Genomic DNA, 25,213 nt, shown 5'->3' on the forward strand with positions numbered 1-25,213 from the left:
TGCTCAAGCAGAGCAGAGCCAGGAGGCACATTGACTCAACAGGCCCCTCTCAGGCAGCCTGGAAGCCTGACCTGCGTGAGGAGAGACCCGGGGCGCCTGCCTCCCCTCAGCAGGAATGTGCTCACGCCCAGCAGGATGCCCCTGTCGACCAGGCTCCATCACCCTCACCCCGGCCCCGCCCTGACCAAGTACGGGAACCGGCCTGGAGACTTGTAGACCTGCTTGGCATGAGATCCATCAGGAGCTGTGCCCATTTCACAGGAGACTGAGGCTCAGAGAGAAGGGGTTTGTCCACGGTCGCACAGCCGGGAGAGACCATGCTGGGACTCCAGCCAGGTCTCCTGATTCTGAAACCCTTCCCCATGCCCCACTTCTTCCACCCCCCCACCCCAGTCCTAGTTCTTTTCTTCCCTGGCTGGGGGCCGGGGGCTTCTCCAGATGCTCTCAGTCAAGCACAGAGGATGCAGGGGGGACCCTGGCCCAGGCTTCGATCATCACACCCTGGGCCCAGCCAGGCCGCCTCCACAGCCAAGAGCCCTATGGAAGAGCTGGTGGTGGGGGTCGGAGCAGAGCATGGCCACATCCCCCACCCGGACCTGCTCATGAGCCTCAGGGCTTTGACCTTGATGACTTGGGAGCCGCCGGGCTGGAAGAGGGGGTCCATCCGGGGCGCCTGTTCTGGGGCACCTGCGGGAGCTGTCTTCCGGTCGCCGCTGCTCCAGGGCTGCTTGGGGGTTCCCGATTCTACCTCTGATGCTTCCACAGCTGGGCAGGGGACAACAGGACGGGAGTGGGTGGGGTGAGGGCAGGGTCGGGGGAACAGGGCAGGGTAAGAATGGAGTCATCTGCCATCAGGGCCAAGTGGTTTGGGGGTTACGGTGATGTCATTACAGGTTAGGGCTGAGGTGAGCCTATGGTTCAGGCCATGGTCAGGTGGCTTGGGGGTTTGGGAGCAGGTTGGGGTGAGGCTGAGGTCAAGACTGGGCTAGAGTTTGCGCCAGGAGTGCCGGGGCTCTGGTGACGGTTCCAGGCTGAGGTTGTAGTTGGGGCTGGGGTTGGAGTGGAAGGGGTCTGCATTGGTGGCCCGAGAGGCTCACCTTTCTGGCGCATCAGCAGCTGGTAGAGGTGGCCCATCCCTTCCAGGCTGGAGAGCTGGGTGGCCCTGTCGGGGTCCTGGCACAGAATCCCCAGCATGCCCACCAGCTTCCCAGTCCATCTGAACTCCTCTTTTGGCTGCAGTGAGAGCAGAGGGACCACTGATGCAGAACGCACCCCCGGAGGCCCCACCCTGCCGCGGTTCACCCCAGTGCTGCCGATGTCCAGCTGGATCCCTTGCACCGTGTGGCAGGGCTGGCACTAGGGCGAGGTTTGAAATTTAAGGGCATGTCACAACACTCAGTGCTCAAGAGAAGTATTTTAAAGCAATATTTTAAAAAATCGAAACTAATGCAAAAACTCCACGATGAACAAATACCAACATTTTCAATAAAACAGGATCTGCGTGAACCTGCCTCACTTGGTTCACCCTGATCCCGGCCCTGGTTCCAGTAAAACTTTATTTCAAAAACCAAGTGGCCAGCCCATGGGCTGTAGTTTGCTAATTGGATGTTTTAAATATCATATTTAAATATTATGTATCTTGATTAGGCAACTTTTTGGTCCCCCCTCCGGAATTCTGTGTGGAGGTGACTCCCTCACCTTACTCCCAGCCGTGTTGTGAGGAAATTGATTTTGAATAAATTAAACAAAGAAAGAAAGCAAACTCATTGCTGTGGAGTCGATTCTGACTCAGAGCCACCCCGTATGTTTCACAGTAGAACTGTGATCCACAGGGTTTTCAACGTTGTGATCTTTTGGAAGAAGATTGCCAGGCCTTTCTTCTGAGGTGTCGCAGGGTAGATTTGAACATCCAGCCTTTCAGTTAATAGCCCAACAGAACACGACCCTGGCCCAGCAGTCCAGTCCCGCACCTTCCTTAGAGCAGCCAAGCCCACGGCCATCAGGGCTCAGCGACTGGTTTCATCTCCCCTTCAGCCTCCGGGAAGGGGTTGGTGCTGATTTGGGCTGATGGATGCAGAGCCACTCACTCCCTCAGCAAGCACTGACGCTCACCACTCAACCCGAGGGCCACAGTGACAGGCCCCGGTTAGGATGCCAATCGCCAAGTGATGGGCTCGGGGCGGTGGGCGCAGGGCGGTGGGGTGGGCTGGGTGCTCACTGCAATGATGGCTAACCTAGTCTGGACGCAGGTCTCCACCTCATCTGATTCCCACTTCTTCCTTCTAAGGAAGAGTCACTTCCTCCCATTGTACAGGTGAGAAGCTCAGGTTCAGGGCAGAGAAGTACCTGCCCAAGGCTTCAGGGTGAGTTGACCAGAGCCCCGCCTCCAGGGCCAGGAGCCCATTGTGAGGCCGTGGGCCGGGTCTTCCCTGGCTGAACCTGTTTCTCCCTGTGAGATGGGAGATTAGGAGGGATACCTGCTGGGGAATCCGCCCTGTCCTTGCACCCTGTGAGTCCTGGTAGGCGCTGGGGTGACTGGCTGGGCTGCGGGTGGGGAGGCAGAAGGCCCCGCAGTGGAGGAGGAGTGGGCGCGGGCCAGGGAGCCGGTACTCACGTCCAGGTGGGGGTTCTGGCTCAGGAACTTGAGAAGGGCCGTGCAGCTGTGTACTGCCCGCTGTCGCTCGTGTGCCTTCTCCGACGCCAGCCAGAAGTACATGTGCTGCGCGGTGGGCAGGGGTCAGCGGCCGGAGCCGCAGCTGCGGACCCTAGTGCCGGCCTCAGCTGGCCAGGCCCCGCCCACCTTTTATTAGGCCACACCCACTCTCGGATCAGGCCCCACCCCTCAGCATAGGATCTGCCCCTCTCTGGGCCCAGGCTCCACCCACTACTCCTATTTTCCCCGTCACTCAGGCCTCATCCACCCACTGGCCAGGCCCTGCCCTCTAGGCAAGGCTCTGTCCCCAGTCCAGGTGCCATCTCTAAGCAAGGCTCTACCCCCTAAACAAGGCTCTGCCCCTAAGCAAGGCTCCACCCTCTCCCTGGGCCCAGGCTCCACCTACCACCGTCACCAAGCCCTCTTCCCCTTTGCCCAGGCTCTGCCCCCTCAGCTTCCACCACTTCCTGGGGGTCCAGCCTTCTCTTTGCAAGACTAAGGCACAGTCTCCTGACAAGCTCTCTGTCCTGAGGTGGCCCTGCCCTGACCCTGGTTTGACTGGCTCCCGTCCTGTCAAGGTGGGACCCCAGGAGGTCAGGTGAGGGAGTTGGGGTGAGGACCAGTCACAGCTGGGGACACTGCCCCAGGGAAGTTCTCTGAGGGGGAGGATGGGCCACCAGCGCCAGGGCCGAGGCTCATTTCCTCAGAGCCCCTTTAGCACACATTCAAGGTCACTCACCACCAGACTGCCCCTGCTGCACCCTCTCCTCCTTTTGCCTCAAACCACCGTGACCTCTAAACAGGGCCAGCCCTCAAGCCTCCTTGTGCCCAGACCCCTCCCAGATCCCCAATCCAGGGCCTGCCTCCTCTGGGTCACCCTCCCGGCCCCTGTGGGCTCCTGCACAGGGATGAGGACCCGCCCCCTTGCCCCACTCCCCCGTTCACCGACAGCAGGAAGTGGAGCTCCTCAGCCGTGGGGGTCTGCCTGATGAAGGTCTGCAGCAGCTGGTCCAGGGCCTCCGCAGTCCTGTCGTACAGGGCCTGTGGGGGGCAATCAGGCAGCAGAGCCCCTCAGGAGGCAGGGGCCCAGGGCGACCGAGGGCATGGAGCTGTGGGCCTTGGCTGTCTCGGTGCCAGCGGCAGGGCGGGTTATCCAACAGGCAAAGTAAGCACAATGCTTGCCTTGTTTACCAGATCATCTGTAGTGAACAATTTCGCATGGGTTTCACCACGTCAAAGCTCACTACAGATTACTTTGATGTTGTTGGTTGAGTTGGTTCCGACTCACAGTGACTCCTATGCACAATAGAACGAAACACTGCCCCATCCTGCACCATCCTCACAATTGTTGCTCTGCTTGAGCCCACCCATTGTTGCAGCCACTGTGTGTGTCAATCTATCTCTTTGAGGGTCTTCCTCTTTTTCGATAACTCTCCACTCTACCCAGCATGATGTCCTTCTCCAGGGGCTGATCCCTCCTGATAACATGTCCAAAGTGTGTGAGATGTAGTCTCGCCATCCTTGCTTCTAAGGAGCATTCTGGTTGTATTTCTCCTAAGACAGATTTGTTTGTTCTTTTCGCAGTCCATGGTATATTCAACACTCTTTGCCAACAGCACAATTCAAATGCATCAGTTCTTCTTCAGTCTTCTTACTGTCCAGCTTTCGCATGGAATTTGCCTCATAGAATCCTTCAATATTGCAACTCAAGGCCTTGAATTTTTTTCTTCAGTTCTTTCAGTTTGAGAAATGCAGAGTGTGTTCTTCCCTCTTGGTTTTCCATCTCCAGCTCTTTGCACACGTCACTATAATACTTTGCCTTGTCTTCTCGAGCTCCCCTTTGAAATCTTTTCAGCTCTTTTACTTCATCATTTCTTCCTTTTGCTGTAGCTGCTTGACATTCAAAAGCAAGTTTCCGAGTCTCTTCTGACGTCCATTTTGGTCTTTTCTTTCTTTCCTGTCTTTTCAGTGGCCTCTTGCTTTCTTCATGTATGATGTCCTTGATGCCGTTCCACAACTTGTCTGGTCTTTGGTCATTAGTGTTTAACACATCAAATCTATTCTTGAGATGGTCTCTAAATTCAGGTGGGATATACTCAAGGTGGTACTTTGGCTCTTGTCGACTTGTTCTAATTTTCTTCAGTTTCAACTTGAACTTGCATATGAGTAATTGATGGTCTGATCCACAGTCGGCCTCTGGCCTTGTTCTGATGATACTGAGCTTTTCCATTTTCTCTTCCAACAGATGTAGTCAATTTGATTCCTGTGTATTCCATCTGGCGAGCTCCATGTGTATAGTCTCCATTTATGTTGATGAAAAAAGGTATTTGCAATGAAGAACTCACTGGTCTTGCAAAATTCAATCATGCAATTTCCTGCATCTTTTCTATCACCAAGGCCATATTTTCCAATTTCTGATCCTTCTTTGTTTTCAACTTTCACATTCTAATCTCCAGTAATTATCCAAGCACTCTGACTGCATGTTCGATCAATTTCAGACTGCAGAAGTTGGTAAAAATCTTCAGTTTCTTCATCTTTGGCCTTAGCGGTTGGTTTGTAAATTTAAATAATAGTTGTATTAACTGGTCTTCTTTGTAGGTGTATTAATATTAACTTATCACTGGCAGCTTTGTACCTCAGGTTAGATCTCGAAATACTCTTTTTGATGATGAATGCAATGCCATTCATCTTCAAGTTGTCATTCCCAGCATGGTAGACCGCATGATTGTCTGATTAAAAATGGCCAATACCAGCCCATTTCAGCTCACTAATGCCTAGGATATCGATGTTTATGCGTTCCATTTCATTTTTGATGATTTCCAAATTTCCTAGATTCATACTTTGTACATTCCATGTTCTGATTATTAATGGATGTTTGCAGCTGTTTCTTCACATTTTGAGTCGTGCCACATCAGCAAATGAAGGTCCCGAAAGCTTTACTCCGTCCACGTCATTAAGGTCGACTCTACTTTGAGGAGACAGTTCTTCCCCAGTCATCTTTTGAGTGCCTTCCAACCTGGGGGGGCTCATCTTCCAGCGCTATATCAGTCAATGTTCCGCTGCTATTCATAAGGTTTTCACTGGCTAATGCTTTTCAGAAGTGGACTGCCGGGTCCTTCTTCCTAGTCTTAGTCTGGAAGCTCAGCTGAAACCTGTCTGCCGTGGATGACCCTGCTGGTATTTGAATACCGGTGGCATCACAGCATCACAGCAACATGCAAGCCACCACAGTAGGACAAACTGACAGACAAGTGATTCCTAAGCACAAATCAGCCCGAGCACACCTTGCTTCTTGGGTAATCTGACCCTGCCAGTGGCTCTGCTTCCTGAGCACTCAGGCAGCTCCCCACTGTGGGTGGTGTCACTGCCCACCACAGAGCCCAGGTGCCTGGGAAGGGGCTGCCTACCAGCCCTGATCACCCGGCTTGGCAGAGGAGGAGGCCACAGCAGGGAGGTGGCTGGCTCAGCCCAAGGGCACAGGGCTGCTCAGTGACTGAGGCCAGTCCACACCTTTCCGCAGGCTTCCGGGTGGGCCACTGTGCGGCCGCCCAGGGCTCGGTGCTCATGAGGGGGGCCGGCACCCACCAGGGCCCCGCGCTCACGAGGAGGGCTGGCACCCACCAGGGCCCTGTGAGCTTACCGGGGCGCACGCTTGGCTTAATGCTGTGCGGGACCCCATCTTGAAATTGTTAACACATTTTGAACCAGGGCCCACACTCTCGTCTTGCACCGGTCCGCAAACCGTGGGCCCTGATTCCGGGGCGCTGCACTCCACCCCCAGCCCAGGACTTCGCTTGCCGGCTGCTCAGGAGGGAGGGCCTCAGAGAGAGCCCAATCCTCTTCCCTCCCTGGCCCACGATCCGTGGCCCTCGGGGACCTCGTTCACCTCTCTGAGCGTGCTTGCCTCCCCTGTGACCTGGGCGTGAAGCCAGCCTGACCTGCCAGGGTGGAGGTGGGCATTGGGGGTAATGAAGGGAGGCCTGGTGGGTACATGCCCCCTGGGTGCGCCAATGCGGTGTCATCCGGTAACAGAGACACCCTGGATTCCTGTGGGTGGGGGCACAGGAGACGCCAACCTTCTGGAGGGCCGAGGAGGGGACCCTCGCTCTCAAATCGCCCCAGCCTCGGGGCGTGGCATGGAGAGCAGGCCCCGGGGACAACGGTGGGGTGCAAACCCTGACTCATCAGACGCCTTCATTTCTCTGCGCCTGTTCCTCTCCATTAGGACGGACCTCTGAAGGCTCCATGATAACGCATACACCGAGTCTGCCACCCAGCAGGTGCGCAGTTAACACGGCACCCCTCCCATAGACTGCACACCCCGCGCGTGCGCTGTGGCTGAACACGCTGGAGCGGCACGCGCCCCCTGGTGGCGATTGCCCGCCATGGCCGCGTCTCCCTGTCCTCGGGGCTTCTAACAGAGCTCAGGAGGGGGTGGGCGGTTCCCTAAAGAGGCCGGGGATGCACCGCCCACCAGATAGCAAGAGCGCTCCTCTCTTCAACCTCGTGCGGATGGCCAGGTGGGGATGACCAGTTCAAGCAGCTGCTCGAGCGAGACTGAGCCCACCTGCAGAGAGGGTGACTCCATCCAGGTGTGGAGGGACTTGGAGGCTGGACTGGCATGAGTCCTCGAGCCCTGGCCGGCCTTTCCTGGGCCCCTGTGCAGTTGGGGAGCTCATTCCTTGGAGAGAGGCACCTGCCGCCCTCCGTGCTTCTCTGGGGCTGCCCCAAGCAGGGAGAAATACACCTGACACTGCCACACAGAAAGCCTTCAAGGCCCTGCAGACCAGGGCTTGGTCAGCACCAGGCTGGTCTCCCTATTTACGGAGCACCCCTTCTGGACTGCACACCCACTATCTCACTTCACCCCCCGAGTTCAATAGCATCCGATCTAAGGATGTCATTTTTGTGAGTTGCCATTAGGACGATTCTGACTCGTGTTGACCCCATGTGTGCAGAGTGGAACTGCTCCATAGGGTTCTCTTGGCTGTAATGTTCACAGGAGCAGATCGCCCGGTCTTTCTCCCACAGAGCTGCTAGGTGGGTTCAAACCACCGACCTTTCGGTTAGCACCTGGATGCTTAACTGTTGCGCCACCAGGGCTCCCCACTTTACAGGTGGGCAAAGGGTGGCTCTGGGTAGTTAAAGAACATGCCCAGGGTCCCCTGGCCAGGATCTGTGGGTTTGTCAGGACACTGCCCTCCAGCCTGCCCTTCCCAAGCAACTGGGAGCAGTGGAGTCAGTTCCCTGCCGAGCAGCCCCTGTTGGCTACCTGTATGTTGGGTGGCTCCAGAAAGAGGCAGGTGTGCTTCTCCAGAACCTCCAGCAGTGGCAGGGCGAACACGCTTCGGAAGCAGACAGAGAGGAGCCGTGACTTCCGCTCCAGGTCAGGCGGGGGCCTCAGTTTACTGTTGGGGGGGGACGCAGAGGGGCTGTGAGAGGGGAGCTGGCCGTGCTGTCTCTGAGCCTGTGTGGCTGGGCAGGAAGGGGCCCAGGTCCACGGGGCTGACCCTTGGTGGAAGCTGCCCCCTCGCTGTCCCCCCTCGTCCTCATCTGTCCCTGACACGCTGTATGTGGTTTGCTCATTCTCTCCCCTCCCATCCCCTACCCTCCCCGAGCATCAGCTCTGAGGGAACAGGGATGTTCTCTGCTGGCTCACAGCTGGGTCCCCAGCACCCAAACTGGTGCCTGGCACATAAAAAAAATAGTAGGTGCTCAATAATGATCTGTGAAGTAAGTACATTAGGAAACTGAGGCTCAGAGATTTTAAGGACTGGTGGAGGTAGAGTTTGAACCTGGTCTACCTGTTCTTACCCACCTGCACTGCTGCCTCTATGGTTAAAGACCCCACCCCCCACGCCACCCAGCTCCGTGCCCACCCCACCCAGTGCCTGGCCTGCATGGTTGCTGACCAAGTCCTCGTCTCTGCAGTTGGACAGCAGGTAACATTGGTCTCCCTAGGCCAGTAAAAGGGGGAATGTCCCCTGATAGGGGTTGTTGTGTGTTGGGGAGCGGGGGATTCATGGAAAGCTCGGGGCAGTGTTAATGTGTCAGTGGACTGTCCCCTGCACTGCTGTTGGTCTGGCACAGAGTCTGCAGAGACCCTCCCAGTCCCTGCCAGGACTGGGACCCGAGCCGGGCCTGTGCCCCACAGACAACAGGGCAGAGTACCTGCCCCAAGGAGCTCTGACACCCCTGTAGCCTCACCCTGTCCTGGCCAGCAGGGAGGCCAGGTACACCCTTGCCCTACCTGCAGGCAGGTGGTTAATCAGGGCTTGTGCCTTTGGCCCTGGGATCCCTGAGCCTTCTGGACTCTAGCTTCCCTCACTTCCCTGGGTGTTTGCCCCAGGTCCAGACGCAGTTTTCCTTCACACTCCCTCCCCTAGTGCTGGAGCCTGCTTGCTAGACCCTGCGCACAGCTGGGGTCTTACCATAAATGGCTGCTCTGACCTTGAGTATCTCCTGATGTTCATTGGGGGTTGGGGGTGGGGGTTGGCTAGGGAGTGGCTCCACCCCAGACCACAGCCTCTGGCCTCCATGGGCTGCCCACCCCCTCCCATCCTGGCCTGTGCTGGCTCAGGCCCCTAGCCCTGCCCATTATAACCTTGACTTTGAACCTCTCACCTCCTGTCTCATGGCCCTGCCAGCACCAAGCCAGAGCTGAGAGGCAGCTGTCTGGCACTGAGGAAGGCTTGCAAGGGGCTGGGGTGCCTACCAGAGGCTAGAGATGATGTGGATGGCCTGCTGGCGGATTGATGTACACAGCGTATCCGGGGACTCCTTTTCCAACAAAATCTGCAAATCCCCAGGAGCAGGGTGGGTCGGTGTGTCTGGCTGATCCCACTTCTGACACCAGGGGTCATCCCTGCCTAAGACCTCGCCCTGGCATTTGGGGCCCTCTGTGACCTGACCACCACTTAGAGAATTAGAGCATAGACTTTATCATCAGACAGGTCACGTTTGAACCTTGGTTACCCAGGTAGTAGTTGCATGACCTTGGGCAGGTTTCCAAACTGCTCTGAGCCTCAGTTTATTCATAAGTAAGGGCGTTGTTACCCATGAAGCCAGATTTGCTAAGTAGTTATCACAGTGTCTGGCCACATGTCTGGCACTCAGTGGGAGCTCAATAAATGGGAGCTATTGTTGTTGGTATTGTTATAATTGTCTGGTCACTTGTATGTTTTCTCCACTAGTCTGGAAGCTCCATGAGGCCAAGCTCTCTAGTCAACCAGCTAGGTCAGTATTTGCAGAATGGATGGAGCTGGACTTTTGGAGGCTCAGGGTCATCATCTGGGAGGTGGATGTACCTGGTCAGCCAATGGCTCAGGGCAGGGACAGGTGACCCAATAAGCAATGTAAGCATGGGCTTACTTGTGCTTACTTACCAATCTGTAGTAAACGATTTCACATGAGTTTTACCACATCAGCTCACTTTGCTTACTGGGCCATCTGCCTCTCAGGGATTGTAAATTTGAAAAGAGGCTTTGATTCTGTAGGAAGGTGCTGTGGGGTTAGGAGAGAGACAGATGCCAGCCATACCTAGAAGCAGAATCTTTGACGTGGTGAAAAAATGTGAAATTGTTCACTATAGATGATCGATTAAGCAAGGTAAGCACTGTGCTTATTTTGCCTATTGGATAATCTGCCCCTGGCTCAGGGTCACCATAAGTACATGGATGTACTTCCAAATGTGAAAGCTTGCGAGGGGCTTAGGCACACTCCAGAAATCAAGCTCTACCACCCCTTTCCCGGGGGGTGCCCGTCCGGAAACGCTGTTGGTCCAAGAAAGGGTGCCACCCTATCCTACCCGTAAAGCTCCTCCTCAGCCCCAGGACCTTGTTCTCACCATCAGACAGTCCAGGAGCTCGGGGGCCTGGGAGAACTCATAGCTGTGGGCACCCTCATTCCGGCTGATGGCCCTCACCAGCAGCAGGACACCCTTGAGGAAGCTCTGTTTCAGTGTGTCATCCTGGAATGAGGAGAGCCAGTCAGGGAGCGGGCAGAGAGGGCAAAGGAGAGCAAGAGCAGGGCCGTTTCTGGAAAGGGGGTCAGCAAAGCCCACCAGCTGGTGGCATGTACATGTGAGCTTTTATTTTTTGTACCCATGGGGTTTTGTTAAAAATATGAGTACATCACTGACAACATTGAAGGAAAGTGCCTGTGAGACCCCAATGTCCTACATCTCTGAGTATGCGGCATCCAGCGACACCAGCATGGTAGCCCGAGCCCCAGTGCCCACATGGCAGCATCAGCGGGAGCCGTGTTGCAGCTCCCTCCATGGCAGGGCATGTGCTCTCGTGTGCTGTAGCCACACCACACTGCCAGGCCCCCGTGGCTCCCTGGGTTTGAGACCCCTGATGTAGAACACACAGTCAGGGCTCAGCATCTGGACATTCCTGGGGTCATGATAGGACGTCACCTTGGCCTCCCAGATACCCCTTCACCCAAAGGTGAAAATCTAGAGAAGTGTGGGTGCTGCAGGGGTCATTGTGAATGCCCAGATGGCTTTAGGATGAGTGAAGGGGTGAGACAATAGGGAGGCCAGGCTGGTTCTTTTGGACTCCAGGGTGGGGTGGGAGGTGGGTGGGAGGTGTCTCCAAGCCTTGTGGTCCTGGAATTCTCGACTCTGAGCTTCTGACGGGCCCTGGGCTGGGCCCCAGCTTCTGCAGTCCAAGGTCGGCCCCTGATGGTGGTAGGAGGCTGGACTTGAAGATTGCCCAGAGGGGCCCCAAGACACCATACCCAGGAGCTGTAGTGGAAGTAGAAGATCATCCGGGACAAGATGTTGTCCACCCACGGGAGGATATACTCCTTAGCCTTGGCTGCCATCTGGCCGTACGCGAGCAGGATGGTGCTGCTGGCCCACTTCCACCGGAAGTCCTCTGAGCTCTGACCATGGCAGGAGGGGGCGGGGCAGATGAGGAACATCAGGGCCCTGCAGATTCCTCCTCTGGAGGAGCAATGGGGAGGGGGCCCCAGACCCCAGCAAGGTACTGGAGGGAGGGTGTCCTGGGGTGGTAGGCCTCAGTTTACCTCATTAGGAAAATAGGGAAATGAGATTGCCTCTCTGGGGTTGGGGTGGGTCTTGTGGGGCCGCACAGGGTATGTGTGGGATTGCCTGGCTCTGCTGGAGCTGGTGGGAGCTCAAGCCCCTTCCTTCCCCTGCTGTGGGAGCCCCTTCCTTCCCCTGCTGTGGGAGCCCCTTCCTTCCCCTGCTATGGGAGCCCCTTCCTTCCCCTGCTATGGGAGTCCCTTCCTTCCCCTGCTGTGGGAGCCCCTTCCTTCCCCTGCTGTGGGAGCCCCTTCCTTCCCCTGCTGTGGGAGTCCCTTCCCAGGAGCCCAGTGCCCATTCTACCCCTGCTCCCTTCTTGCTGGATGGGCGGCTGGGATCGGGGGGGTCTTGCCTCGACCTAGAGGGATGTTAACAGGGCTCATGGAGCTGCCTCCCTGGCTGACACCCCGGTGCCTCCAGGGACCCAGAGTGTGGAGCAGGGTGGTGGCAGGTGCTACACCCCAGAGGCCACCAGGACCATTTATGGCTCTGTTAATCCTCTGTGGCCTGGCACCCCAGTGAGTCTGGGACATGGGTCCCGGTCCCTGCTCTGCCATGTGCCAGCTGTGTGACCCCAAGGAGGTCGCCAACCCTTGCTGCACCCGCAGTGGTTAGCTGTAACTGTTCCTTTTGAACAAACCTGGGGCAGCCAGGGGGTCCCCCTCCCTGCCCTTGTCCCAAACACGGCTCTACACAGCGCTGACTCAGGCCCTGGTTTCCTGCCAGTGGGGAGTTGTTTGAAGATGTGGAGAGGGTGATGTGGGTGTGTGGCCATTCGGCCGAGTTCAGGGTGGTCTTCCATCCTTGTCTCAGGTTTCAAGTAAGCCATGTGCCAACGTGGCCAGTGAGCATAAACCCCACCCAGAAAACCACAGCTTGTGGTCCTTTCTCCAGCACGGACTACGTGCGAGGCCCTTCATATCCACGGCTCATTTCATTCCCCAACAGCCTGGGAAGAGGAATCAGTGCTCAAAAGAGAGAATAGCACAGAGAGGTCTAGTGACTTGGGCAAGGCCATCCAGCAGGTGGGGGATGAGGTGGAACTGGGAGCCTGTGGTGCTGGCTTGGCCCCGGGACCAAGTGTAGGGACCTTCCCAAAGGGCAGGGGTCCTAATGTCCCAGCCCCTTGCTGAGGCCCCCAAGCAAGTACCTTTGGGGAGAAGATGTGGGGACTGCACTTGATGGGCGCACTCCGGCCAAACTGATCCAGAACGGCCCAGACGTCTTCCAGGTGGCGGACAGCGGCCAGACCCATGGTGAGAGCCATGCCCTGTTGTCGGGGAAGCAGTGTCACAGGACCAGACCTGGCCCCTCACCCAGCGGCTGTGGGAACTGAGGCCCAGAAAGGGAGGGGCTCATCCAAGGTCACGGGGTATCTGCCTCCCCAGCCCCAGGCTCTTCGGGACATGCTACTCTGAGCCCAGCCCTGAGGGGGCATCTCTTATGTGGTGGGGAGGAGGCATAAGCGAGGAGGGGGTCCCTGGAGACCGTCATCTCTCGCTGCCAGCTCTGCGCAGACCTGCCCCAGGGGTAGCAGTGAGGGTCCAGGAAATATGTGTGGGATGGAGGAAAGAATCCAGGCTTTGGGTGGGCTCAGCGTATTTCAGTCTCAGTCTGTGACTAGGGTCAGGGGTCATAATGTGACCAGGGTCAGATTTAGGGTATGTCCACGGAGAAATCTTAGCCTGCCACCAGGATCAAGGCTGTGCCTGTGACTGGGGTCAGGGCTGCGCCTGTGACCAGGGTCAGGGCCGAGCCTGTGAACAGGGTCAGATTCAGGGTATGTCCAGGGAGAAGGCTCAGCCTGTGACCAGAATCAAGGCTGTACCCGTGACCAGGGTCAGGGCTGTGCCCGTGACCAGGGTCAGGGCTGAGCCCGTGACTATGGTCAGGGATTAGTGAGTGACCAGGGTCAGGGCTGAGCCTGTGACCACAGTTAGGGCTGAGCCTGTGACCATGATCAGGGCTGAGCCTGTGACCACGATCAGGCATTAATGAGTGACCACGATCAGGCATTAACGAGTAACCAGAGTCAGGGCTGAGCCTCTGACCAGAGTCAGGGCTGAACCTGTGACCAGGGTCAGGGCTGTACCTGTGACCAGGGTCAGGGCTCACTGTATGACGAGGGTCAGGCTCAGGGTGTGTCCAGGGAGAAAGTTCAGCCTGTGACTAGGGTCAGGGCCCAGCCTGTGACCAGGATCAGGACTCAGCCTGTGATCAAAAGTCTCAGTCTGTGATTAGGATAAGGGTTCAGATATAACTAGGGCTTGGGGCTCAGCCAGTCGCCAGGGTTAGGCAGTGGTGGACTTGGTCCCCTTGGGGACAGTCGGGGGGCTGTGTCCTCACCTCCCTCTGCTTTGGCCACTGGTGGGATGTTTCCAGGAGGGACTGCAGGTGTGCCCTGACGGTGGCACTGTCCTCTGTAGCCTGAAGGATCAGCCCGTAGTAGTAGAAGAGGAAGGCCTGCCGGAGGGTTGGGCACCCTGTCCTGAGCCTGACCCACCTGTGTCGGCCCCCTCCACCCTGGATGGGTGCCACTCCCCCGAGAGCCTCCCCTGCCATTTCCCATCACTCTTCCTGGGCTCCAGCAGCTGCTAGGCTCCCTTCTAAGCTGGCTCTCGTCACCCCTCTGGGGCCAGCTCACCACCCAATCGCTGCTAGAGCAGGTCCCAGCTTCAGGGCTGGCTGCCCCGGCCCTGGCCCCTCTGCGTCATTCAGGGCCACCAATTTCCCTCCAGGGCCCTGGGCCTTGCTCAAGGAGGGTGGGGGCAGTCTCTAGACAGAGTCCTGGGCCTGCATGGGGCGGGGCAGAGCCTATGAGCGGGCAGGACTGCGCGGGGGCAGGAGCGCACCTTCTCTGGGGGCTGCTCCTGTTGCGTCCTGTCAGGCTTGGTGAGCGCCCGCTGCAGCTCCTTGGACCACACATCAGTGTTCAGGAACTGAACTGACTTGGCGGCTATCTGTCAGCAGACCGGGGCGGGAGGGCAGGGCTGGAGCCATGGTTCCCTCTACCAGCCCCAGCCCACACTGGTCTCTTTGATCGAGAGCCCTGACTCCATCCTCCTCTGGGCCCCTTCCCTCTTCTGAGTCTCCAGGGTCAGCTCTCTCCTATTTGTCCGACAGCCCTCAGGAACGGGGAACTCATCCCCTAAGATTCCCCTAAGGCTCAGGGTGAGCCTGGGTGGCAGTGGAGGCGAGTCCTTCTGGTGTCCCCAGTACCCTCTGGGGACTGGGACACAATAGCTGCCCAGTGAGTGCTAGCTGACGGCGACCCTCTTGACATCCCACTCGAGTGTGGATGCCAGGAGGCCAGGGCTTTGTCTCATTCACGGCTGTCTCCCTAGCACCTAGAACAGTGCCTGGCACATAGTGGGTGCCCCATGAATATTTTTCGAATGAATGAACGAATGAGAACATCAAATGAATGGATAAAATGTCCCTTCAAAATATAAAGCCCTAAAAGTTCGGAGCCTAACGTCGCATGATTTTATGATGACGAGAAGATCTTTTTATTTCCAAGGTCCCAGATTCCACGATTCAACGATTCCAAGATTTTTGATCCCAAGATTCTTTTTGAGGTGTGGATATCTATCTTAAGTATGATCCCAAACCCTAAAATCTTAGAAGATTAATGAAATTGAAGACGAACATTTAAAGAAATTTGTCCAGTAAAAACACCATAAGTTCAAAGACACAGCAAAGTTTTTTTTTTCTGCTGTCACGTACTACCAAGAATTAATATTCATAATAAACAGACAGCTCTTTATAAAGCAGTAAGACAAACCATCCATTTTTAAATGGTTAAAGGGTACTGATAAAGACAACCTACAAACTCAGGTTCGCTAACATTTAAAGATCAGACATTAAGATCATGGATCATTTTGACAAAGACTGACACACTCAATGCTGGTAAAGAGGTGGGGGCAGCACCTTCATGTCCTTTGTGGTGGGTGGGGGGGTGACTGGATCTACAATTTTTTTGGAAGGCTTTTGGCAATATCGATTACAATTTAAAATGTTCATACATTTCCCCAGGCAATTCCATTTCTCGGATTTTATCCTCTAAAACACTAAAGTGTGCAATGCTGGGAGCACAAGGGTGTCTGCTGCAGCCTTGTTGGATATAAGACATGAGTGGAGTGCCCCTGACAGGTGGAGCCATCTGCTCCTCGCTGGCGTTGCTGTTTTGGTCCCTAACATGGAAGTTCCACTTTCTGCGGGGTCTAGAGGGGCTTGTCTGACCTAGGTCTGCCCCCTGCCTGGCCCTTTTGTGGGACGCTGGGTGCTGTAGGAGCTGGGCGGGGCACTGAACCACAGGACAGGTGTCTTTGCAGAACCCACATGGGACCCTGAAGCACCAGGGGCCCCTGCCTCTGCTCCCACACCTGTGTGTACCGCCACCACAGGCCACAGCCCCTCGTCTGAAATGCAAATGCAAAAACTCAAAAAATTAAACGTTCTTTCATAGCTTTTCGGTAACCTCATTTGGTGGCAAAAGGTGACCCACGCTGATGTGACACTATTTATGGAATCTAGTTATCCAGCTCAACCTGTTTATTCTGCTGGCAGTCCAAGGCATATTCACTATTCTTCACCAACACCATAATCCAAAGGTGGCAATTCTTCTTCAGTCTTCCTTATTCATTGCCCAGCTTTCACATGCACATGATGCGATTGAAAACACCATGGCTTGGGTCAGGCGCACCTTAGTCCTCAAAGTGACATCTTTGCTCTTCAACACTTTAAAGAGGTCCTTTGCAGCAGATGTGCCCAATGCAATGCGTCCTTTGATTTCTTGACTGCTGCTTCCATGGCTGTTGATTGTGGATCCAAGTAAAATGAAATCCTTGGCAACTTCGATCTGTTCTCCGTTTACCACGCTGTGGCGCACTGGTCCAGTTGTGAGGATTTTTGTTTTCTTTATGTTGAGGTGTAATCCATACTGAAGGCTGTGGCCTTTGATCTTCATCAGGAAGTGCTTCAGGTCCTCTTCGCTTTCAGCAAGCAAGGCTGTGTCATCTGCATAACGCAGGTTGTTAACGAGTCTTCCTTCAACGCTGATGCCCGTTCTTCTTCATGTAGTCCAGCGTCTTGGATTATTTGCTCAGCAGACAGACTGACTAGGCATGGTGGAAGGACACAAACTGAGGTCCACTTAACTACCGTGAAATGCACAGACCTTCACTGTTCAGGTCCATGAATTTCGGTAACAGTGTAAACAGCCAGTTGCTGTGGCGTTGACTCCGACTCCTGGTAACCCCGTGTGTGTCAGCGTAGAACTGTGCTCTGCAGGGTTTTCAATGGCTGATTTTTGGGAAATAGATCACCAGGCCTTTCTTTCAAGGCACCCCTGGGTGAACTCAAACTGCCAACCTTTTGGTCAGCAGCCTAACACGTCAACTGTTTAAATCACCCAGGGACTCCAACTAATGTATTGTTGTGTGCTGTCAAGTTGATTATGACTTACGGTGACCCCATGTGACAGAGTAGAACTGCCCCATAGGGTTTCCTACGCTGAAGTCTTTACGGAAGCAGGTCTCCAGGTCTCCAGGTCTTTTCTTCCTTGGAGCCATTGGTGAGTTTGAACCGTTAGCCTTTTGGTTAGCAGCCCAGACACGTATAATTCACAACCCACCGAGATATGGAGCATTTCCATCATCCCACAAAGCTCTCCCATGCTCCTTCCTAACTAACCTCCACCCCTACAAAATGGCTTTATTTTCCATGGGTTAGCTTTGTGCCTTTTCTAAAATTCCATGTAAATGGAATCATACAATATGCATTTTTTTGCATCCGGTACTTTCTCACTCAGCATCGCCATTTTGAGGTTCATCCATGTTGTTGCGTGTATCAGTGTTCACCCCTTTTTTCCTGCTCTTGTTTTTATTCCTTCGTTCCCTCTGCTTGCTTCAGGTTGCCTTTGCTCTCCCTGCTCTGGTTTCCTGGGGTGGAAGCTTGGGCTACTGACTTCAGGACCTCCTCTTCGCTAGTTCGCGCACCGATGCCACACCCTTCTCTCTAGGCTCTGCTTTAGCTGCACGGACACACTGCGATAAGTTGGAACTTCATGCTCATTTAATTCAAAATATTTACAGTCTCCCTTGTGATTTCTTCACTGACCCAGGGGGTATCTAGAAGTGTGTGGTTGGATTTCCAAATATTTGGGGCTTTTCCAAGTGTAATTTTGATCCTGGCCTCTAATGTATGTTTTGGTCAAAGAATATGACTTTGATTTTAGTCCTTTTCAACGTATTGAATCTCGTTCTGTGGCTGAGCAAGTGGGCTATCTTGGAGAACATTCTATTTGTATTTGAAAGGAAAGCCAGTGAGGCCAGTTTGGTTGATTGTGTGGCTCAAGTCTTCTATATCCTGACTGATTTTCTGTCGGTTCTTCTGTCAATTACCAGCATTGCTGCTGCTATTATTTCTACTAGATTCCATTTAATAACTACTTAATGATAGCGTTGAGTTACAGTATTGAAGGATTCTACAGGGAAAATATTAAACGATGCAGGAAGCATTAAAAGAAGATGAAAGGAATACACTACACCAAAAAGAAGTGATCAATGTTCAACCATTTCAGGAGGTAGTGTATGATCAGGAACCGATGGTACCAAAGGAAGACGTCCAAGCTGCACTGAAGCCACTGGTGAAAAACAAGGCTCCAGGAATCGACAGAATACCAGCTGAGATGTTTCAACAAACGGGTGCAGCGCAGAAAGTGCTCGCGCATGTATACCAAGAAACTTGGAAGACAGCTACCTGGCCAATCGGCTGGAAAAGATCCATATTTGTGCCTATTTCCAAGAAAAGTGATCCAACTGAATGCAGAAATTATCGAACAATATCATCAACATCACATGCAAGCAAAATTTTGCTGAGGATCTTTCAAAAGTGGTTGCAGCAGTGCATTGAGAGGGAACTGCCAGAAATTCAAGCTGGATTCAGAAGAGGACGTGGAACCAGGGATATCATTGCTGATGTCGGATGGATCCTGGCTGAAAGCAGAGAACACCAGAAGGGTGTTAACCTGTGTTTTATTGACTATGCAAAGGCATTCGACTGTGTGGATCATAAGAAATTATGGATAACGTTGCGAAGAATGGGAATTCCAGAACACTTAATTGTGCTCATGAGGAACCTGTACACAGATCGAGAGGCAGCCCTTCAAACAGAACAAGGGGATACTGCATGGTTTTAAAGTCAGGAAAGGTGTGCGTCAGGGTTATATCCTTTCACCGTATCTATTCAATGTGTACGCTGAGCAAATAACCTGAGAAGCTGGACTATGTGAAGAAGAACGGGGCATCAGGATTGGAGGAAGACTCATTAACAACCTGGATCATGCGGATGACTCAACCTTGCTTGCTGAAAGTGAAGAGAACTTCAAGCACTTAACTGATGAAGATCAAAGACCACAGCCTTGAGCATATTTACACCTCAATATAAAGAAAACGAAAATCCTTATAACTGGACCAATAAGCAACATCATGACAAAGGGAGAAAATATCGAAGTTGTCAAGGATTTCGTTTTACTTGGATCCACAATCAATGCCCATGGAAGCAGCAGTCAAGAAATCAAAAGACGCATTGCACTGGGCAAATCTGCTGCAAAAGACCTCTTAAAAATATTGAAAAGCAAAGATGTCACCTTAAAGTCTGAGGCGCACCTGACCCAAGCCATGGTGTTTTCAATCACCTCATATGCATGCGAAAGCTGGACAATGAATAAGGGAGACCGAAGAAGAATTGATGCCTTTGAATTGTGGTGCTGGTGAAGAATATTGAATATACCATGGACTGCCAAAAGAATGAACAAATCACCCTTGGAAGAAGTACAGCCAGAAGTCTCCTTAGATGTATGGATGGCGAGACTTGGTCTCATCTACTTTGTACATGTTATCCGGAGGGACCAATCCCTGGAGAAGGACATTGTGTTTGGTAAAGTAGAGGGTCAGTGAAGGAGAGGAAGACCCTCAACGGGATGGATTGACACAGTGGCTGCAACGATGGGCTCAAGCGTAGCAATGATGTGAGGCTGGCACAGGACCAGGCAGTGTTTCATTCTGTTGTACACAGGTCGCTATGGGCTGGAACTGACCAGTTGGCACCTAACAACAAATAGTTAACGGTAATAATAAGATTTAACAAAGGCTTCCTGAAGTCGGCACCGTGCTAAGCACTTTGTGTGGATTATTTCCCAGACTCGTCACAGCAGCCCCTCGAGTAGGCGCATTTATTCCCATTGGACAGATAAGGAAGCTAAGGCACAGAGAGGCTGATTAGGTCAACCCAGGCCACAGAGCTGTGAAAGGTCAAATCTGGACCTGAACCTAGGCCTGCCAAGGTCCCACGCCCCTTCTCCTAGCCATGCCAGCACCTCTCTCGGTGTGTAGGCAAGATGGGCTGTGACACCCTCCCTAGCCTGCTTCCATCCTTCCCAGGCCTTGGTGCTGGCTGTCCTCTCTAGCCTCGTCAGTCTGGTCACGCCCAGGATTGGGTGGAGAGGGCCTCATAAATGCTCGGTACCTGCTCTGTGCCTAGCCTGCAGGGACCAAGGTTCAAATCCCAGGTCCTGCAGTGGCCAGCCCTGTGCCCTTGGGCAAGTCACTTCACCTCCCGGAGCCTGGGCTCATCTGTCGGAGGTGGGTCCTCCCTCCCTCCCACCCTCCTGCCGCACAGGCCTGCAGCAGGCACCAGTGAGACCAGTTTGTTGCCCTCTCTTTTCACCCCCACATGAGGCCGCAGTGCCCAGCACCCTCCCTACCTGGGCCAGCTGCTTTTCCCAGCACATCTTCTCTCCCTTCTTGAAGAGATCCTCTGTGGCGGGGCCAGGGGCGGGGGGGGGGGGGGGCGCGGGGAGGAGGGTCACAGGACAGAAATGAAGCCCAGTGAAGCCTGGACTTTGGGCCCCACTTCCCGGCCTCAAGCACCAGGCTGAGGCAGGGTGACAGTGCCCTGCCTCTGCCTGCCTGGCTTTGGGGGGCACTGAGCCCCAACAACCTGAGGTGGGCTTTCAGGCAGAAGCTGTGGCCTGCTGCCAAACAGTGTGACCTCTAACAGGCCATACTCCCTCTCTGGGCCTCAGGCTCACCAGCATTGACTAAAGTGGCCCCTCCGAGATGCACTGGAAAAGTATGGCTTGATTGGGGAGCACTGTGGGACTGGAAACTTCTCAGGAGCTTTGGGGATCCCACTCAAGGGGAGAGGCTGCTTCAGGGGGACCCTGGGGGTTTCAGAGGTCACCCCTGGCACTGTGGGATCGCCACCCAGACTGCCAGTTCTGGGGTGGGGGCTAAGGTCAAGCAGGCTGCTTCTGCCTAGGCCTGGTGTTGGTCCAAACCCCCAAGCACAGCCCCTGGGGCATCCCAGCCCAGCGGGCCTCCCTGTAGTTCTCGGCACCTGCCACACCTGTCTTCGCCCCTGCCTCAGCCCTCGGTGTGCACGCACTGTTCCCTTTGATGGGCGAGCCCCTCTCCTCAAACTTCTACTCATCCCTCTAGACCTCAGACTTGGCTCCTCCTCCAGGAAGCCCTCCCTGATGGCCACCAGGGCAGGTGGCCTCTCCCCTCTCTGGGCTCCCCAGCTGCCCCTGTTGCAGCCCAGTACTTCCCCAGCTGGGCTGTCTGTCCTGGCTTAGTGCATGCTTGTGAAGGAATGAGTAAGTGAGTGAATAAATGAATTGAATGCTGCTTGCCCCCTGGTGAGACTCCGAGCTCCTGAGGGCAGAAAATTTTCTAAACTTGGAATGCCTGATCTCTGGCTTCTAGGAGGCGCTCACTCAGTGCTTGTCTGGGATTAAACTGAGCCCTCATCCTGGCAGGGTCCTCCTTGTGTGTCCTCCTCCCGGGACCAGAACCTCTGCTGTCCAGGGTGGCCCTTCTCACGGCTGGAGCCACCAGACTCTTGTGGAGCCACCAGGCCTGGGCACCATGGGATTGTGACAGCTGCCAGGGACCCTGGGCCTGTTGGCAGGCTCTCACAGGAGAGGAGCGCCCGCCTGCTCGTGTGGTCAAGGGAGAGGGGTAGCATCGCATACTGCCTGAGCACCTCCCAGGACTTCTGGGTCGGTCCTGGTTCTGCCCAGGCCCGTATCTGAAATACTGACAGGAGAAGCATGAGGCAGTCCAGTGAGTGGCCTAGCTAGGTGGGGTGCTACCCTTGTGCAGGGGGCCTGGTTGGCTGAAGGGTGGTGGGCTGTGGGGTGCCCCTGTTTTAGGGCAGGTGTGTGGCCCCCAGTGTCTGGTGGGTTGGCAGCCCTGCTGTGCATGGTGGGGGCCTTGGAACCCCTCCTGGCTCTCCCCCATGGCCGCCCCACCCAGCCTGCTGGCCTGGGGCAGGGCTTACCGCTGGAGGACAGGACACCCATCACGTAGAGGAAGCTGCGGTGTGGGAAGAGGCCCGTCAGCATCTGGGTCTCCAGGTGCTGGGCCACCACCCGCCATGCGTGCTTGCAGATGGCCACCAGCACGTTGCTGGCTGCATCCTGGAACACGTCTTCCAGCTCCTGGGGGTGGGGGTGGGGGTGAGGCAGGGACAGTGGGTCAAACAGGAAAGTCGGGGGACAGAAAGCAAGAGCTGTGTCTGGGCAGAGCTTTGCTCTGAGGAGGCATTTTCACACTCATAGTCCTGTTCAGCAGGCAGGGCAGCAGGTCCCATTTGGCAGGCAGGGCAGCAGGTCCCATTTGGCAGGCAGGGCAGCTACAATCAACCCACTTTTTTGACGGAAAACTGAGGCTGAAGGAGGCCAAGATGTGCCCAGCACACACAGCTGGTAGGTGAAGGGCAGGTTCAACCCTGGGTTTTTGAACTTCATTTTGGGGAAACTCACTGCACCTCCATCCATCAGTGGGGCTATTGCCACTGGCAAGTTCCCTAATCCTCTCAGTCTCAATTTCTCCATCCGTAAAATGGGGACTCTAGCCCCCATTGGAGGGTTAAATGATGTCTACGAATGCTTTGCAGTGTGCCAGGATGGGCCTGTGGTGGTTACTGGGTCCCTATACTGCTCTTCCAGCCATGACGAATCACCGTGGTTACTGAGTAGCCCACCATGGGGCTATCCTGGGCTCTCAGTCTAAATAAGAGGCACCAACCCCCAAGCCCTGGAGCTATAATCAGCTGAGACTCTTGGTCAGCTGTGGGCAGTCTCTGGCCTCCAAGCCTGGTGGAGGGGGCAGTTTAGGTCCAAATTTGTAATTTCCATCAGGCGAGAATCCGGCAGACGGGGAGCTAGGGGCTGAGCTATATAGCCTGCATGGGTTGGACCCACAGAAGGTCTCCTGGAGGCTGGGGTGCAGGGTGTAGTGATAGAATGGGGAGGAAACCGCACCTCAGGGAAGGGACAGCCAAGTGCTGGCTCTGCCGCTTACTAGCTCTGCGGCCTTAGGCAAGCAATGACCCTCTGAGTCACTTTCCTCAACTGTAAAATGAGAGTGCATGAGATTGTCCCTCTGAAGGAGACTGGTAGTAAGAAACAAGGACATGGACAGAAATCACTAGGCAAACTACATGGCTGGGCACACCCGGTTCCACCAGGATTCCTGGGGGCGCTGCCTGCACTCAGAGGAGCCCTTGGGGACTGGGGTCTGCTGGGGAAGGAGGATGCCCACCGTGGTCTTGGTCATGTTCTCCAGGGCCAGCTTCATGAAAGTTTTCTCCCAGGTCTCCTCCAGGAAGTCACAGGCACCAATGACAGTCTCCAGGACCTGGAATAGCCGGAACCTGTGCCGGGTGGAGATCTGTGGGTGTCAGAATGAATGGAGGTTCAGGGGCGAGCTGGTATGAGCATGTGGAGATGCCAGCAGAAGCTTTGGTGGGGGTGTGTGTGACACTGAGGGGGAGACCACAGATGGGTGCATTTGGCCGTCACTCAACAGTCATTTACTGAACACCTGCCATGTGCACGCCCTGAACCAGGTGCTCAAAGACAGATGAATACAAGTTTGTCCCTATTATCAGGTACCCTTGATGGGATCTTAAATACATTCCACCTTCAAGGTCAGCTCATTGGTTTATTCATTCATTCACTGGAACTCAGACGTATCGTCCACCCATCCGTTCATCCACCTACCCATTCACCCATCCGCCGCTGCCACTTAATGGCTCTGTTACTTTGGGAAAAATTATTTCCCTTCCCTAAAGTCTCAGTTTCCTCATCTGTGAGGATCATATTATTTACCTCATGAGGCTGTTCTGAGGGTGACTGTTATCTACAGCTGCTGTAACAGAAATACCTCGAGTGGACGGCTTTAACAAACAAATTTGTTTTCCCAGTCTAGGACGCTAGAAGTTCGAATTCAGGGTGCCAGCTCCAGGGGAAGGCTTTCTCTCTCTGTCGCTTCTGGGGGATGGTCTTTGTCATCAACCTTCCCCTGGTCTAGGAGCTTCTCAGCACAGGGACCCTGGGTCCAAAAGATGTGCTCTGCTTCTGGTACTTCTTTCTTGGTGGTATGAGGTCCCTCTCCTCTCTGCTGTATTCTGTTTTTTATATCTCAAAAGACATTAACTCAAGATACAACCTAATCCTGTAGATTGAGCCCTGCCTCATTAACACAACTGCCTCTAATCCTCCCTCATTAATACCATAATATCATAATTACAACACATAGGATAATCACATCAGATCACAAAATGATGGACAACCACGCAATACTGGGAATCATGGCCTAGCCAAGTAGGCACACATTTTTGGGGGACATACTTCAATCCTTAACAGTGACCAACACATCTGGACCCACTTCCCTCCCTCCTCTGTTGGCCCATTTGACATAAGAGGAGGTTGAGACTTGCTCTAAATCATGTAGCTGTTGTATGTAGGAGCCAGGATTTCAGCCTGTCTTGAGGTCCCTCCCTCCCCTTTGCCCCCCCTGCCTGCCCCCGATGGCCCAAACATCCCCTACCTCTGGGTTGTCTGTGAAGTAGTCACGGATGGCTTCCAGCACCAGGTTGGGGGACTCATAAGCAATGTTCTTGATCTTCCTGATGACATACTTCAGGCGGAGGGGGTCTGATCCATTCAGGTCACGGAGCATCTTGAAGCAGATGGCTAAAGTCGGCAAGAAGGATGTCAAGGTGGGCAGGCTGTGGGGAGGTCACAGTATGGCAGCAGGTGGGCAGGGAAGGGGTGGGGTTGGGAGTGGGAAGGAGTGCTCTGAGAATGAGGACTGGAGAACTGGACACATTGGGAAATTCTGGGCCTCCTGGCTGTACAAACTGCCCTTCTGGAGTTTAAGATAGGATAAGGACAGGAATGCAGGCAAGTCTGCTATCCCTATCCACCCCTTCATATTTCCATCCTGTCATGGACCCAACCATCTTTCATTCACTCATTTATCCATCCATCACTCACCTATCCATCCATCCATCTGTCCATCCACCCACACATCCATCCATATCTGTATTTGTCTATCAAACCATCTATGCACCTGTCCGTCCATCCGTCCACTCGCACATTCATTCATATGTTTGTCCAACAATCCGTCTATCCATACATCTGTCCATCCATC

General features: G+C 54.4%; 1 protein-coding gene across 1 annotated transcript in view; it reads right to left on the reverse strand.

The window, feature by feature from the left end:
- Positions 1–25,213, reverse strand: part of LOC100666729 (maestro heat-like repeat family member 5) — a 70,627-nt gene that overhangs the window by 24,704 nt on the left and 20,710 nt on the right. The window contains exons 5-21 of the mRNA XM_064267675.1: positions 24,608–24,753; positions 23,318–23,446; positions 22,053–22,212; positions 20,473–20,525; positions 14,558–14,665; positions 14,052–14,168; positions 12,856–12,975; positions 11,396–11,542; positions 10,500–10,622; positions 9,369–9,448; positions 7,926–8,061; positions 6,592–6,700; positions 6,294–6,454; positions 3,599–3,694; positions 2,615–2,719; positions 1,098–1,233; positions 597–765 (exon numbers count right to left, since the gene is read on the reverse strand). Coding sequence (XP_064123745.1) covers positions 597–765; positions 1,098–1,233; positions 2,615–2,719; positions 3,599–3,694; positions 6,294–6,454; positions 6,592–6,700; positions 7,926–8,061; positions 9,369–9,448; positions 10,500–10,622; positions 11,396–11,542; positions 12,856–12,975; positions 14,052–14,168; positions 14,558–14,665; positions 20,473–20,525; positions 22,053–22,212; positions 23,318–23,446; positions 24,608–24,753 — 2,095 coding nt within the window. The remainder of the gene's footprint in view (positions 1–596; positions 766–1,097; positions 1,234–2,614; positions 2,720–3,598; positions 3,695–6,293; positions 6,455–6,591; positions 6,701–7,925; positions 8,062–9,368; positions 9,449–10,499; positions 10,623–11,395; positions 11,543–12,855; positions 12,976–14,051; positions 14,169–14,557; positions 14,666–20,472; positions 20,526–22,052; positions 22,213–23,317; positions 23,447–24,607; positions 24,754–25,213) is intronic.

Source organism: Loxodonta africana, chromosome 14 (assembly GCF_030014295.1).
Source record: "Loxodonta africana isolate mLoxAfr1 chromosome 14, mLoxAfr1.hap2, whole genome shotgun sequence".
In the NCBI taxonomy this organism is placed as follows: Eukaryota; Metazoa; Chordata; class Mammalia; order Proboscidea; family Elephantidae; genus Loxodonta; species Loxodonta africana.